Below are 15049 nucleotides of genomic sequence, written 5' to 3'. Positions count from 1 at the left end.
TATCTAGCTTATACTGAGATTTTCAGTTGACTAGTAGTTACTCCACTTTGGAAGTAACTACGAATGTAACTATTTCACAGCAATAAAATATTTCTTCTCACCCAAAAAAAAAAAGTGTGTGTGTACATGAGGGTGATAGACATGCTTCTTGCATAGAGCTTTTCTTTTTATGTTTCTGATCTTTGGGATACTCTCCATTTTGGAGACTTCCCATCTTGTAAATTTATGAGAATATAAATACACTGCACTGGATTTTACTATTTAAAAAAAAGTGTGTGTGTACATACATACACACACACACACACTTTCTTTTTTTTTTTTTTTGGGGGGGGGGGGAGTTTGAAATCCATATTTGTTTATATTACAAGAAGCAGTTCCCAAAGAGAGAACTTGCCATTACAAAACATCTGAAAATTTCAATATAATCTATGTGATGAGCACTAAGGCAATCATAAAAGGATTGCCTTATTGACATCCAGGAATAGGAGAACTTGGAGTCTCCAAAGACTCTATGATTTTTATACTTCCAAAGAGTCCGGAGGCCCCAATATCTAACCCATGTGAAGAAAAGATGAAAGTCTGGCCTTGGTGGATAGATGTCAAATATCCAAAAGAGCTTGCCAAAGGAATGTTAGGGGTTATTCTATTTGGTCTACTACACACACACACACACACAAACCCACAAATATATATATATATATATATATATATCTACAATACATTTAAAATTACTTAAAAGATATATGTATCGTTTAAGTAATTTTAAATGTATTGTTTTATTTCACACACACACACACATATATACATTCAAATTGCAGCTGCATTGCAACTTAAAACTATAGATGAAAGGAATGGCATAACAAACCTTATCTGCATTTCGTTTATAAAAGATATCCCAGTACTTCTTTGCATCCTTCTCATACTTATCTGTACCTTGCACATAAAATCCAACATCTCATTAGAATATATTACCGATACAGTGGTAGAAGAATCTTTACTAGATCAATGGAAGACGTAATCACTTGTATAGAGGAGTAATGACAATGACTTTTATGCTGAGAACCTTGATCCCTGAAATCATATGAGGTTAACACCTTTCTAAAGATAATGACTATAAGGTCAAACAAATCAACCGGTTCTAATGCATTGGACAGCTTTCTGTCTAGACTAAGGCTAAATCCTGCCAACAGTTCCTTATCCAATCATGTTTATTCAAATGACACCCCCAATGAGAGTAGCAGTTCCGGATTGCGTCGGTCCCAACGTCTTCAAAAGACCCCATCCGTGAATTTTGCGTTGGTGGCTCAACTTGAAGAGCCAAGGACCTTTAAGGAGGCGAAGGACAATCCTGCAAACCATATTCTTGGCATGCGGATTACTCGTGACAGGTCCAAGGGACTTTTGTTTCTGTCACAGAAGGAGTACATTGACAAAGTACTACAGAGGTTTAAAATGGAGGGGGGGAAGTCTATTAGTACCCCGTTGCCTCCACATTTAAAACTCAGCAGTAAGGACAGCCCCAGATCAAATGATGATAAGGCTGAAATGGCCAAAATTCCGTATGCATCTGCAGTTGGTTCTTTGATGTATGCCATGGTTGCCACTCGTCCGGATATTGCTTTTGCGGTGGGAGTCATCAGCAGGTATATGGAAAATCCAGGCAAGCAGCACTGGGAAGCAGTGAAAGGTGTCTTGAGGTATCTCAAAGGTACCAAAGACTTGTGCATATGCTATGGTAGGCAAGATGCATTGGTGCATGGTTTTACAGATTCAGACTATGCAGGGAATGCAGATAACCGGAAGTCTACTACCGGTTATATTTTCACATTTGCAGGAGGTGCTATATCATGGGTGTCTCGGTTGCAGAAATGTGTTGCACTCTCAAGTACTGAAGCTGAATATGTTGCAGCCACTGAGGCTTGCAAAGAAGCAATATGGCTTACTCGGCTGGTGGGAGATTTGGGCATTACAGGAGATATGCCAGTTTTGCATTGTGATAGTCAGAGTGCTATCATGTTGGCAAAGAATCTGGTCTTTCATCAGAAGACCAAGCACATAGATGTGAAATATCATTTCATCAGGGAGGTACTGGAAGACAAGCGACTTGAGCTTGTGAAGGTGCATACTGATGATAATCCTGCAGATTTGCTCACTAAGAGCTTGCCTACAGAGCGGTTTGCACATTGCCGCCACATCATGGGATTAGGATGAGACCATTCTTATTTTATGGTCTTGTATACAGTAACTGTATATTGCTGTAATTTTTATTCTTTTCTCCCCTTTAGGCACATTGGCCTTTAGGTGGGAGGTTGTTGGGGTAAAGGCACATTGCCACCCCTTTATTAAAGATATGACACCTATGACTGTCTTAAGACAGTCATAGGGTGAAAAACCTAATCCTAATAAAACTTAAGAGTTTGTGGTGTGGCTCATTACTTCACACCCACATCTTTGGTGATGACTTTCCCTCGTAATCCTAATAAAACTTAAGAGTTTGTATACCCACTTAGTGCCGATGACTTTCCGTCGCGGGGGCCTGGCCACTAAGTCCGAGGTATTGTTCTTTAGGATAGCATCCATCTCTGCCTGCATGGCAGCCTGCCATTCTTCACCCAAGTCTTTCATGTCAAAAGACTTATGCAGTTGTTTCTTCAAAGCACTAATCTCATGCTGAGATTTACTGGCAATCAGCATGTCATCCACATATAGAATGAGTAGCATCAAACTGCCATCCTTTACCCGTTTGGTGTACAAGCAATGATCGGTCTCACACCTATGATACCCTTGGGACTGCATGAAGGCATCAAACTTCTTGTACCATTCTCTTGGTGCCTGCTTGAGTCCATACAAGCTCCTCTTGAGCTTACACACAAGCTGCTCTTTCCCTTTAACAGCATATCCCTCTGGCTGACTCATATAGATCTCATCATGGAGATCTCCGTGAAGAAAAGCAGTCTTCACATCCATCTGACATAAATCCATGTCCTCATGAGCAACAAGAGCTAACACTGCTCTCAAAGTAGTCATCTTGACTACAGGGGAAAAGATCTCATCAAAGTCAATGCCCTTCTCCTGCTTAAATCCCTTGGCAACCAATCTGGCCTTATACCTCGGTAAAGCATTTGAATCCACTTTGACTTTGTAAACCCACTTGCATGGCAAAACCTTTCTGCCTGCAGATAGCTGCACCAAGTCCCATGTATCATTTTGAAGTAGGGAGTCCATTTCTGACTGCATGGCTTTCTCCCACTTCCTTTTCTCTGTTCTTCCCATAGCTTCCTTGAAGCTGGAAGGCTCACCACAATCTGTCAGCATAATAAAATCAGCCACATTATTGGCTCCTGGAACAAACCTGTCAGGAGGCCGTTGTACACGGGTGCTCCTCCTAACAAAATGTTCCGGATTAGGCTGCTGTCTAGCCTGTTCGTCATGCATGACGGGTGGCTGTACCACCATATCTGGCTGTTCTACAGCCCCATTTGCTGGCATATTCAGTGGTGCATCATTGGCAAAATTATCTGGCTGATTTTCAGCCTGTATACCCTCTTGAACAGGGTTATCTGCAGCAGCCTGCTGCTGCATATAAATGGGCATTCTTTGCTGTCCGACATCATCATAAACAACCCTCCTGTATTCCACAGGTTGCACGGGTTCTTTGTGTACACTATCCTCTTTAAAGATGACATCATTGCTGCGTATAATCTTCCATTTAACGGGATCCCATAACCTGTACCCCATTTCACCTTCGTCACCATAACCCATAAAGATGCATCTGGAAGACTTTGGCTCCAGTTTGGTGCGCAGTTCTTTGCGTATATGAGCAAAGCACTCGCAGCCAAATACACGTAAGTGCTTATATGAAGGTGGCTTGCCAGACCACATCTCCTCTGGCACTTTCAACTCCAAAGCCTTGTTCGGCGACCTGTTAATTATGTGAACTGCTGTTTGCACGGCTTCTGCCCAAAAGCCATGGGGCAATGCAGCATAAGACAACATACATCGAACCTTCTCCTGAATAGTTTGATTCATCCGCTCACTCACACCATTTTGAGATGCATTATGAGGGGCTGTGAGTTCCTGTTTAATGCCCTTAGCTTCGCAAAACTGTACAAAAGCATTTGACACATACTCACCCCCATTATCGGATCTGAGGCATTTCAGCCTGCGACCTGTCCGATTCTCAACTTGAGCGACAAACTTCTTGAAAGCATCTAAGGCATCGCTCTTATGCTTCAAGAAATAGACCCACACTTTGCGTGTGGCATCATCAATAAAAGTAATGAAATACTTTGCACCCCCTAGTGATAGCTGTGGCATCTCACACAAATCAGTGTGCACTAGATCAAGTGGTGCTCTATTTTGGGGAGTTCTCCTCTTATGAGGAGTCATAGAATGCTTGCCAAATATGCAATGATCACAAGTAGGCAAATCTGAAAATGAAAGAGACGGCAGATAACCCAAACGTGACAGTTCTTGCATTCCTTTAACGGACACGTGTCCCAACCGGCTATGCCACAATGAAACCTTTGGCAGCTCGGTTATGGCAACAACATGATTAGCTACACTGGAAACATAAAGAGGGTACAAGGTATCACTCTTATAACCCTCAGCCACTACAACCTGGCCATCAGTAATCACCCATTTGGAATCCCCAAATGTGGTGTGGTAACCACTGTCATCCAACAAGCCAGTGCTAATCAGATTTTTCTTGATTTGCGGCACATGGCGAACACCATCAAGCATAAATATGCGTCCATCAGGGAATACTATCTGTATATTGCCAATCCCTGCAATCTGACATGCATAGTTGTTCCCAAGGTGAACAACTCCATGAGTACCTGTGTAGGAAGTAAACCACTCCCTATGAGGAGTAACATGAAAAGAAGCACCTGAATCCAAGAGCCAGGTGTGCATGTCATGGCCATCAATAACCAAAGTATGTGCAATTACAGCAGAAGAGCATAAAACATCATGTCTGTCACTGTCACTGTCCTCTGCTGCAACATTCACTGCATCCAAGTCATCTACCTTGGCCTTGCCTTTGCCTTTGCTTCCACTGCCTGCATCCTTTGCCTCAGCCTTCTTGGCTTTCTGATCCCGTATAAACTTGAAGCACTTAGACTTCACATGTCCCTTCTTGCCACAATAAAAGCATTCAATATCCTTTTTGCCACGAGACTGACTGCGGGATTTGGACTTACTAGCAGATCTCCCCTTCTGCTGAGTCCTGCCTCTTTCCTGTATCTGCAAAGCATTGGAAGACTTGCTGCCCATATTGTTCTTCCTGCTCATCTCATCCATAAGGAGAGAGCTCTCCACATCAGCATACATAAGAATGACATTTGAATTTGACAGGGTGGTCTTGAATGTGTCCCAACTCTCAGGGAGGGTACACAACAAGAAAGTAGCCTTGAACTCCTCATCCCTGTGCAATTAGCTGTGTAAAGATGGCATTGAACTCACTCAAGTGTGAGGTCATAGTTGTACCTTCCTTCATGCGAAGATCAACCAGCTTCTTCAACCAATAAACCTTACTGGCTGAACTCTTTTGGGCATACAACTCTGCTAGCCTCTGCCATAGGCCATAAGAGGTCTTTTCAGCCTGAACATTGAACACAAGAGTATCAGAAATAGTAAGCATGATAGCTGCCCTTGCGGACAAATCAAGCTCCTCCCATTCATCATCTGCCATGTCAGATGGCTTGACACCCTTCACCCTTATGGGCTTAGAAATCTTCTTAAGCAAAAGTACATTCAAACACTGTTCTGCCCATAATGCATAATTGTGTGCCCCTTCCAATTTCTTTATGTTCAGAATTGATGATTCACTTCCCCCTGATGCCATATCAGATAAGGAAAGTACCTGACTCCCTGTAAGTAAAAAAAGACTGAATACAATTCTGATTTCTCAGAAAAAACCTGCTCTATCAAGAGTCAGGAGCACTCACAATAGTGCTGTTTTTACTGTCAAAAAATCTGCAGCAAAACAGAAAAAATTTCCCTCCAGTTACTGTACCTTCTGACACACTGTACCGTGCTCAAATAGGCATAAAACAGTAATTTCAGAATGCTGCAGCTGTTCCACAAGTGCTTTAACAGTGCATCATCAGCTGACGAAGCACAAAACACTGCTGTCCTGATCACTTCTCCCACCTCACATGAGGTATTGCACTGATTTTATATGCATAAACCACTTGTCATACACTGTTTTGTTCACTGAAAAAAAGAAGCTCCAGACTCTTCAGCCTGTCACAAACCTGCAACAGAAAATGGGACAAATCCCAAGCAATCACCCTTCTGCCAAGGGGATAAAAGGCATCTGAAGATCTCAAACAGTAACCCAAGTGCTCTAAAGCAAAATCTGGGCAAAAGCCCCGTGATTTGACACCTGTACCAAGTAAAACACACCTCAACACTGAGGTAGCATACAAAATGCAGCGCTCTCCAGGCACTTTCACCTGACAATGCAATGCATAAACAGCCCTGTGTACACAATAACAACACAGATCCCAACGTACAAACACTGAAGAGAATCTTTTGAGCACTGTCAACGATGGACAGTTAGGGACCGAGTAAACTCGATGCGCCCTGGCCAAGCGTGGCTCAACTGAGATTTTCCAAGGTGTCGTACACAAAATGTGACCTGCAGAAATGTCACTGAATACACTGCGGAAACAAGACCAATGTGGGCTCCCTGGCTCCACACTGCCTCAAGGCATACACTGCATAAGCTTCCAGGCAAAAGCCCTTTGAAAAATGTCACCCAAAAGCTGAGATTTGCACTCAGCAAAAGCATAAAAGTCCTCTGCAAAATCAAGGCATTACCTTCCCGCAATAAGATAACTGTGCAATCAATCACACACTGTGGTACTAGTCACCTCAAGCACGAGGGACTCGAAGGTACTTGCTATACCTTCAACACACAGTTTTGAGAGCTGAAAATGATCCGGGAATGAAGAGCAGAGTGCTCTCTCTCCTTTTCCTTCTTCTCCCAAAAAAAAACTGCAGTACCTGCTGTACTTTCTGTACCTGTGTACTTGTGCAAAGTACCACTGTACCTGCTGTACCTGTGCAGGGTACAGATCCAAAGAAAAAAAATTTTTCGAAATGCACTTCTCTGACGAAGCTCCTTGACGCAGCTCCAAATCGAAATGCACCTCCCTGTCGCAGTCCGTACGGCGGTCCGTACGGTACGGTCGACTGTACGGTGTCCGTACAGCTGTACGGACGGCCGTACATCCGTACACGACTGTACGGCGCGCGAATCGGCTCGATGCTTGCGCGCGCTGCCTGCGCCCACGCGTGCGCCTGCGTGCTGCCCGTGCTGCCTGCACCCACACGCTGCTGCCCGCGCTGCCGCCCTGCTGGCCACTAGGGCACTAGGCCCGAGGGAAGAAGGTAGGGGGAGGGGGTAGACCCGGAGTGGAGAGGGAGGGATAGGCTCTGATACCAGTTGAGAGGGAAAGAATGAGGGAGAAGTACAACGGGGAGAGAGTGAGAGAGAGGAGTGACACCAAAGATGTGGGTGTGAAGTAATGAGCCACACCACAAACTCTTAAGTTTAATTAGGATTAGGTTTTTCACTCTATGACTGTCTTAAGACAGTCATAGGTGTCATATCTTTAATAAAGGGGTGGCAATGTGCCTTTACCCCAACATATCAGGAGGACGCAACAGTGCTGATGTGCGACAATCAGAGTTGCATAGCCAATGCCAAGAATCCACTGTACCATGCGCGGACCAAGCACATCGAAGTTCATTACCACTTTGTTCAAGAGCTCATCATCGACGACGTGATCGAGCTTATGTACCGCCGACAACTTGTCCAACCTCTTCACGAAGGCACTCCCTCCAGAACAGATGGAGCACCTCATCAAACGCATGGGGATTGGCCCAAAGTTGTGACATTGAGGGGGGGTGTTAGAAACTCACTGTGCCCACCTGTGAGCCCCGATTTGAGGGGACAAGGGGCAATGAGAGGTAGGAGGGCTGGGGAAAGAGAGAGACTCAGGCTGGCATCATAGGCAACCAGCACACGGGCTGGTTGCTGCCTGCAACAGCAGGAATATACGGGGCCTTAGGCCTCACTTGGAGGCTTCTGCATCGCGCAGACTGGCTGTACAGGGCACCCTTAAATAGGGGCCTGTGGCAAGCCAAGTCGGCCCAACGAGGGCCAACCCTGGTCGGTTTTCTAGGGCCACCTGGTTGGCCACCAGGGTACCGACCCTGCTGGTCGGTCAACCCAAGGGGCCTGGGCAGTGCCTATAAAAGGCCCACTCCTTCATTGTTTCCAGCATCCAGTGCAAGACTGAAAGCCTCCTTCCAAGGCTGTGCTGTGCACTCAGTTCTGGAGCAGTTTGTGAGAGAGAGAGTCCTTCAGTATTCTCCAGCACTTTGCTGTATTTTGTATTGCTCCCTGTGAGCTGTTTTTTTCTGCCCACCATCCGGTGGATGAATATACTCTCTCTCTCTCCGTCCAAGTTATTTCTGAGTAAATGTTTATTGCATCTGTGATCATCTATAAGAGTTGAGTGTGTGTAAGAGTTGGAGAGATCTTGGGTGGAGGTTTGAGTGATTCATTCCCTCCTATTTTCAACACTTATAGATGATTTAATGAATGGACAATTGTAGAAGGTATGCCGCTTCGAATGGGACACTCCCCAGGAGGTGCAACCCTTTACAAGTTGGGCAAATGAAGTGTAACAACTCTTTAAGAAGGAAGACATTTTATGAAGTGAACACTTGTACTTTATCATTGTAATGTAACTTCTCATGAAGGACCTTTCACAAGAGGACACACCTCTTCACGCACATATCCTTTGGCGCGCACAACTCTTCCAAGTGAGACTCTTTGCTCTCAAGAGAGCCTCATTGTATAGATCACACACTTCTACATCGTATGCAATACAAATCTCTTGCTTTCTATTATCATGACAGTCACCCTTTTTCCACCTTAGCTCACTAATGATATTAGATTACTAGGATTTATTACACTTTGGGAAGATCCTTCAAACTTCATGAGATAAATACTCCATTTCCATCTAGAGTATCTTTTAACCATTGCCTTCCATTTGCTTGAAATATGCCTTAGTGCCACAACATAAGTATTGCACAAGCTTAAGCAGTTCAATTGCTGTTTTAGCACCATCTTGACGGTTTTTCGTCTATCATACACCCTTCATAAGTTCCCTCACATCAGTAAGACCTTCAACCAAGTTGTGATCTTAAGAATGCTTATATGACCACGTATCCAATGCCAAATCCCTCCACCATCAATTATGAATGATGCTAACGCTTAACCACATATAACATTCGATTTTCAAAGTCTATCACCTAGAATTCCATGTAGCATGCGGAAAATAGATGGGGAACTCAAGCATGAGAGATACAAGAGATCTACCTAATTATAGTACACTGCTTTATTTATACTGATGGCATGACCTGACTTCTGTTTTACATGCTTGCCAAATCGGCATACAAAACTGCGCATGAAACCTCCCCTAATTGCGACTGTAGAAGAGAAAGCGACTGAATGCCCCAAATGGGGGCTGGACTCCCTTATAATAGGACTGGCCCCTGGTCGACTTGGCTGACCAGCTGGTCGGTTTGACCGACCTGGCCAAGCAGACCTTGCCAACCATGTGGTAGGGCCAGCCGACCATGCCGATCGGGTCAACCAGACCAGCCTTGAAGGGCTGGTGCTGGCCCTCCCAACTGGGTCCCAAACAGGGCTACTGGGGGGTCGTGCCAGGTGTCACTGCTACAAGGGCTTTCACCCTTGTGCTGTGACATTCCATTACCATTAGCAGATAACCTGTCTATCACAAAACATATGTATATGCAGTAGATCTACACATACTACACATTGTTAATACACCTGATCCCTCCATGCAGCATACTTATATCTACGACTCAAATACCTTTGACAGTTGAAATTTTATTATTTGCTTGCTCAATGTCTTCAAGATCATTGATAAATCTCAATTGGGAAAACTAGTCCTTATTTGCTATCATGTGGCTTAATGCAGTTCTATCCACATATCATGCATTCTTTGGTTCATTGCCAAAGACCAGAGGAAACAGCATGAAACAAGTGGTCACTATGTTCTGATGGTTCTTGCACAGACTTTCTATTGATCAAAATTTTCCTTGTAATAACAAGACTTCGCATAATGGCCATGCTTTCCATACTAAGGCAATCCCTTTCTCTTTACCACTGCCTTGTCCTTGGTCACCACCATGTTAGAAGACTTGTTCTAAGTTATATTAGCATACAAATAAATTCTTCCAATTGTATTACTTGTGAACCCTCCTCTTACATAAATTTATTCCTTCACACCTCTCTCTCTCTCTCTCTCTCTCTCTCTCTCTCCCCCCGTACCGCTCAGCCTCTCCGTCCGTACCTCCGTACCGCTGTACCTATCTGTCCGTACCTCTGTACAGCCGCTCAGCCTCTCCATATGTACCTCCGTACAGCCGCTCCCGTACAGTCGCTCAGCCTCTCCCTATACCGTACAGCCTGTCCATACCTTCGTCCCATCCGCACCTAGTCCTAGTCCTCCCTAACGGCTAAACCCCCAACCCAACCTGGGGGTTAGGTTAATCTAGGGGGTTCAACATACAGCCAATTATGGACTGGCCTACCCTCTCCTCCAAGTCCCCCTCAACTCCCTCAACTCCTTCAACATCCATCAGGACTCGATACTCTATAGTTGCAGCCATGACACCCTCTCCATATGCACAGAATTACCAACAAGAAGGCTCAAAACAGCCCATCCTCGGGCAACAGGATCAGATTTTTTATCTACAGCAGGCAGTGAGAGAGCTACGATTGGAGCTAGCAGAAGTAAAGGCCCGACTTCACATTCCGGAAGGGCCTAGTAAGCAGGCAGTACTTGATGAGGCTGTAAAATCTTGTAAGGATTCCCCCCCTACCCCGCAGCTAGTCTCTATAGTCAAAGATAAAGATTCACAGTGAAGTACAAACTGCTAAGAAGGAAGTGGACAACAAAGCAAGTAAGCCTGATATTCAACTTAAAGAACACGAAGCTAGATGTGATAATGCTCTGAAGATTAGAATAGGGGGACTCCCAAAAGATTGGTATAGGATACATATAGTGAAATATTGACAAAGATCAAAGCAAGCTTGCCCAACATTGAATGGGTGAATGATGATGAGCAAGATGATGACGACTCCAAGCCAGCTTCTATTCTTCACTATAGAGGTCATGCAATCCTTACTCTTAAGTCAAAAGATATGCAAATCAAGCTTCTTCGACATTCTTACAAGTTGAAGGGCACCAAAGTATGGATACCACAAGAGCTTACACAAGCTCAACTCAAGATTAAGGCAATTGAATTAGCTAAAGTCAAGGCTGCTAGAAAGGATGGAAAATGGGCAGTTTACCGTGAAGGCGTAGCACTAATCAGAGAGTTTAAATCAAAACCAAAAGACTCTCAGTCTAAACTGATGTATGGCTGTTTACTCTTCCAGATTATCATGCAGGTACTCTAAATAATATGGGTTGCTTTTTGCACTCCTTGGGAGCTGCCATGTACCCTCCCTAAAGCAAATGTACTAGAGGGTTTCTTGCTGTCCCATAGACCTTTTGGTCTCCAGTGGAAGTTCATAGACTTTCTTTCTTTCGTTCTTTCTTTCTCTAGCAAACAATGACAATCACTGCATTGAGTGCTTTGCTTGTAAATGTCCTCATTCTCTTGCAATTCCTACATCAAAATACCTGCAAGTATATCTAAAATTGAAAGGTTTATTTGGCTAAAATATCTATCACAAGCAGTCTACGTGATACAACAAGACCATTGAGGGTACTTTGCATAATTTCATGAGAGCATATCCCCTTCCCAAATATGTGTGAGATGAAATTTCAACTCCTTTATCTAAAGCAAATGATCCTTGATGTTGGTCCCTTCCTTTTTCTCGAAGATACAAATGTTCTTAGTGCTAATATGCTTAGTATATGAATAGTTTGAAATATGATTTTAGCCTTCTTGCACTAATTTTACAATATTGCAATACAGAACCGTATTGCTTTTGCATTCTCTACAAAAGAAAGAGAGACCGTTGATTGTTTCTTGTGAGGCATTACATGGCCTTTGCCCTCGGCAAGACGAATAGTATCGAGTATGAGAGTGTGTCGAATCCCATCTCTAGCCCAATTTGAATCAGAATAAGCTACCTTTGTAGCAGGCCTTCACTTTGCATCATCAATAGACCTTCTCCTTGATTGCTCACATGTGAGCCATCCAAGCATACTTTAGATGCTTAAACCTTGTCCTACAATCGGTGAAACCTCCTTGCTCCTGTGGAACTACTCTCAGGGATGTAATCCTTTAGTACTCTTGGTGTTCTTATAAACTGAAGTGTCCTTCGTTAGTGCTTTTGGCTACTCTGTCTCACACTTACATCTTCAATTGGTTATATCATCACCTTCTCACAAATCACTCATTTAGGCACTTCAAGGGTGCAATGGGAACAACTCCCTTGGGGTTGAGACTTTGTCTCTTGAGCATGGTAGATTCAAAGCGCGCACCTAATGGGTAGCTGCCATTTGAAGCATTTAGGCTTTTTGAAACGCTTCGAATTGTTAGGTGTGCTCCTTCCGACTTTTTTTTGAGCGCACGTTCTGCGGGGGGGGTGCTTTTTCACGGAAGCTCACCCAGATAACATCACCATCACGCATGACTCCTCCACTTGGACCTTGGCATTCGTTCTGCTCTCGGGTCTTGCCTCTCTCACTCTCAGTCCCTTGCCTTTCTCAGCCCTTACTCAGCCCTCTCTCAACTCCTTGCCCTCTCTTAGCCCACACTCATCCCTGTTGGGAAGGTGGCAACCCTCTACAAGGGCCGTGTTGAGTAGATGGATAAGGACCACGTGGGCACTCGTTTGTTGGCATGCATGGAGGCGTCCGTGGTGAGAGTCTAGATAAATTATCCATAGTAGCCCATGAAAAAGGATGCATGTCAGTTGCATCTTTAAGAAAGTGACATCAGGGCTTATACCTAAATCCCATTACTACACAGTTGTGATAGATTATCTTGAATCACCCAAGGCACAAATCTAAGATGCTTGCCATCTGTGGAAATTCATTCACCGAACCTATCTATACATCTCTAAAAAATTGTTGTAGTTACTGTGACCAAACCTCTCATGCCACAATCTCAAGTTAGTTCTCTGATCCTCGACTACTGCCACTTTTTAAAGCACTGACTAAAAGGAGATTCAACTTAAGAAGTTTACAACATCAACCTTGGAGAGTATCTTTTCTCCCTTGGTTGGTGGCGAATGGAATACTCCCACTACACTCTTCTTGCTATCTGCCTGTCGCCGATGAATTTAGATGTGTATATTCATGGGCATCTGCAGCTTATGGCATGACAAGTTAGTGAGAAGCTTGCGCCACAACGTCTAATAACAATTATGCATTGGTGAGAACATACCCTTTCCTAGAATGTAGAGTTGCATGCAATTCGAGCAAAGAATTGGCTACCTTAGGAACCCATACTAAAGACTTTACTTGAAAACCGGTCACCAACCTACAATTTTCACGCGCTGTGTATTTACAAGAGACACGTGGATAACGTGGACATTCTCGATATGCAAAGACTTTCAAAGAAAAAACCGATTTTACATTATACATGATAAAACCATAAACAATGAAATTTGAAGAAACATGTCCTTAAAGCTCTCACTAAACTGGAAATCAGTGGCTTGAATTTGTCTGTGATTCCCATTGAAGCCCCACTTGCTAGTGCTGTAGTTAAGCCCTATCCTCTATAGACACAATGCAGCTAATTACTAGGACCCACAACGTAAGTACAGCAACTTCACACGACGAGAGCCAGGAAGGGTGACCTATGATACCCACGATGGATCTTATGGTGGAAAATGAATATGCTTCATGTAGTTATCTTTTTGCTTTCCCTTCTTCAAGATTGACGTAGCTTTGGGACAGGAAGTCTGATACTTAGCTAGATTGGGCATTTCATCAAGTAAGCCGGGAGCCACACTAAGAGGAATATTAGTTCCAGTCTGGCGCAAAAGGCACAGCCACAGGGAAAAGTATGAGAGTGCAGGATTTACATTACAACAATTGGAAAATCATCATACCTCGCCAAAATTCCGAGATTAAGTCTGTTCTGGGAGGATAGATTTGCAAGCTTTTTCGCTCTTGTGCATCATCCATGGTTTTCGATCCGTACAAGCAAGCCCGATAAAGCCACCAAAGTTTAAGCTCTCGATCAACTCTCTCTCGAAGTTGCACCTAATTTACATGAGCTTCTTTTTGTAGCGTGCCTATGCACGCACACATAACTATTGCATGTGACCTTGTTCATTAGAAGAGAGAGGTTTGAGCATAATCCTCAAGTCACGGGAGGCCGGTCTGTGCATGAGTTAACCACTGTTGTGGACCTTGTATCCACGAGTCCAAGGGGGTGTGCGCCTCGATAGGACCGCAGGTGGGTGAGTGTGGGGTGGCTGTGTAAAAGAAAAAAAGAGTGACTCGTCTTGGAGCTACTACAATCTTGTGAAAAAGAAGGGTACTCTGACTTCATATTGAAGTACTTCAAACCTAGAATCTCATGTCATGTTTTCAAGGCATGTATGTAGAATAGGCTCTCCTGAGAATGAGGATATATGGGTATGTTTTAGGAGTGTCTTTAGTGGCTATGCCACATCATGCAAGCTTTTCATTTTGTTTAAGCTACATGCAATTTTATGTGTTGAATGACCATAGTGGATTTCAAGAACATATTCCATCCACTGTTTCACTTTTGTATTAGTGTATAGTATGGTGGCGATGGTTTTACCATATTGTGGTTATAAAGATATAGGTATGCATATGTGAAGATGATGGTCACGAGTTATTAAGTAGAGTTTTGTATTTTTCCTTCATCAAAGGTTTTCACATAGAAGTTGTAAGATCCAAATTATTTGGAATTGTTAGCTATTATCCTCAAGAACCTCATGAGAATTTTCTATTCCATTTAACGTAACACAAATCACAATTCACAAAAGATATCTTAGAGT

At 43.6% G+C, this 15049-nt stretch overlaps 1 protein-coding gene across 3 annotated transcripts in view; it reads right to left on the bottom strand.

Annotated features, from left to right (window-relative positions):
* The window catches only part of LOC147886044 (S-adenosyl-L-methionine-dependent methyltransferases superfamily protein), a 101152-nt gene extending 86626 nt beyond the window's left edge, over positions 1–14526 (bottom strand). For 2 of the 3 annotated variants that reach the window (XM_087396347.1, XM_087396349.1), the window contains exons 1-2: positions 14129–14526; positions 866–933 (exon numbers count right to left, since the gene is read on the bottom strand). In XM_087396347.1, the coding sequence (XP_087252473.1) occupies positions 866–933; positions 14129–14204 (144 nt within the window). In that variant the 5' untranslated portion in view covers positions 14205–14526. The remainder of the gene's footprint in view (positions 1–865; positions 934–14128) is intronic. The other variant, XM_087396348.1, reaches the window with a different exon arrangement.
* Between the last annotated feature and the right edge of the window lie 523 nt (positions 14527–15049).

Source organism: Dipteris shenzhenensis, chromosome 25 (genome assembly GCF_047967505.1).
Source record: "Dipteris shenzhenensis isolate YYH24624 ecotype China chromosome 25, Dip_SZ_1.0, whole genome shotgun sequence".
Lineage (NCBI taxonomy): Eukaryota > Viridiplantae > Streptophyta > Polypodiopsida > Gleicheniales > Dipteridaceae > Dipteris > Dipteris shenzhenensis.
This window is presented reverse-complemented; position numbering and strand designations above follow the sequence as displayed.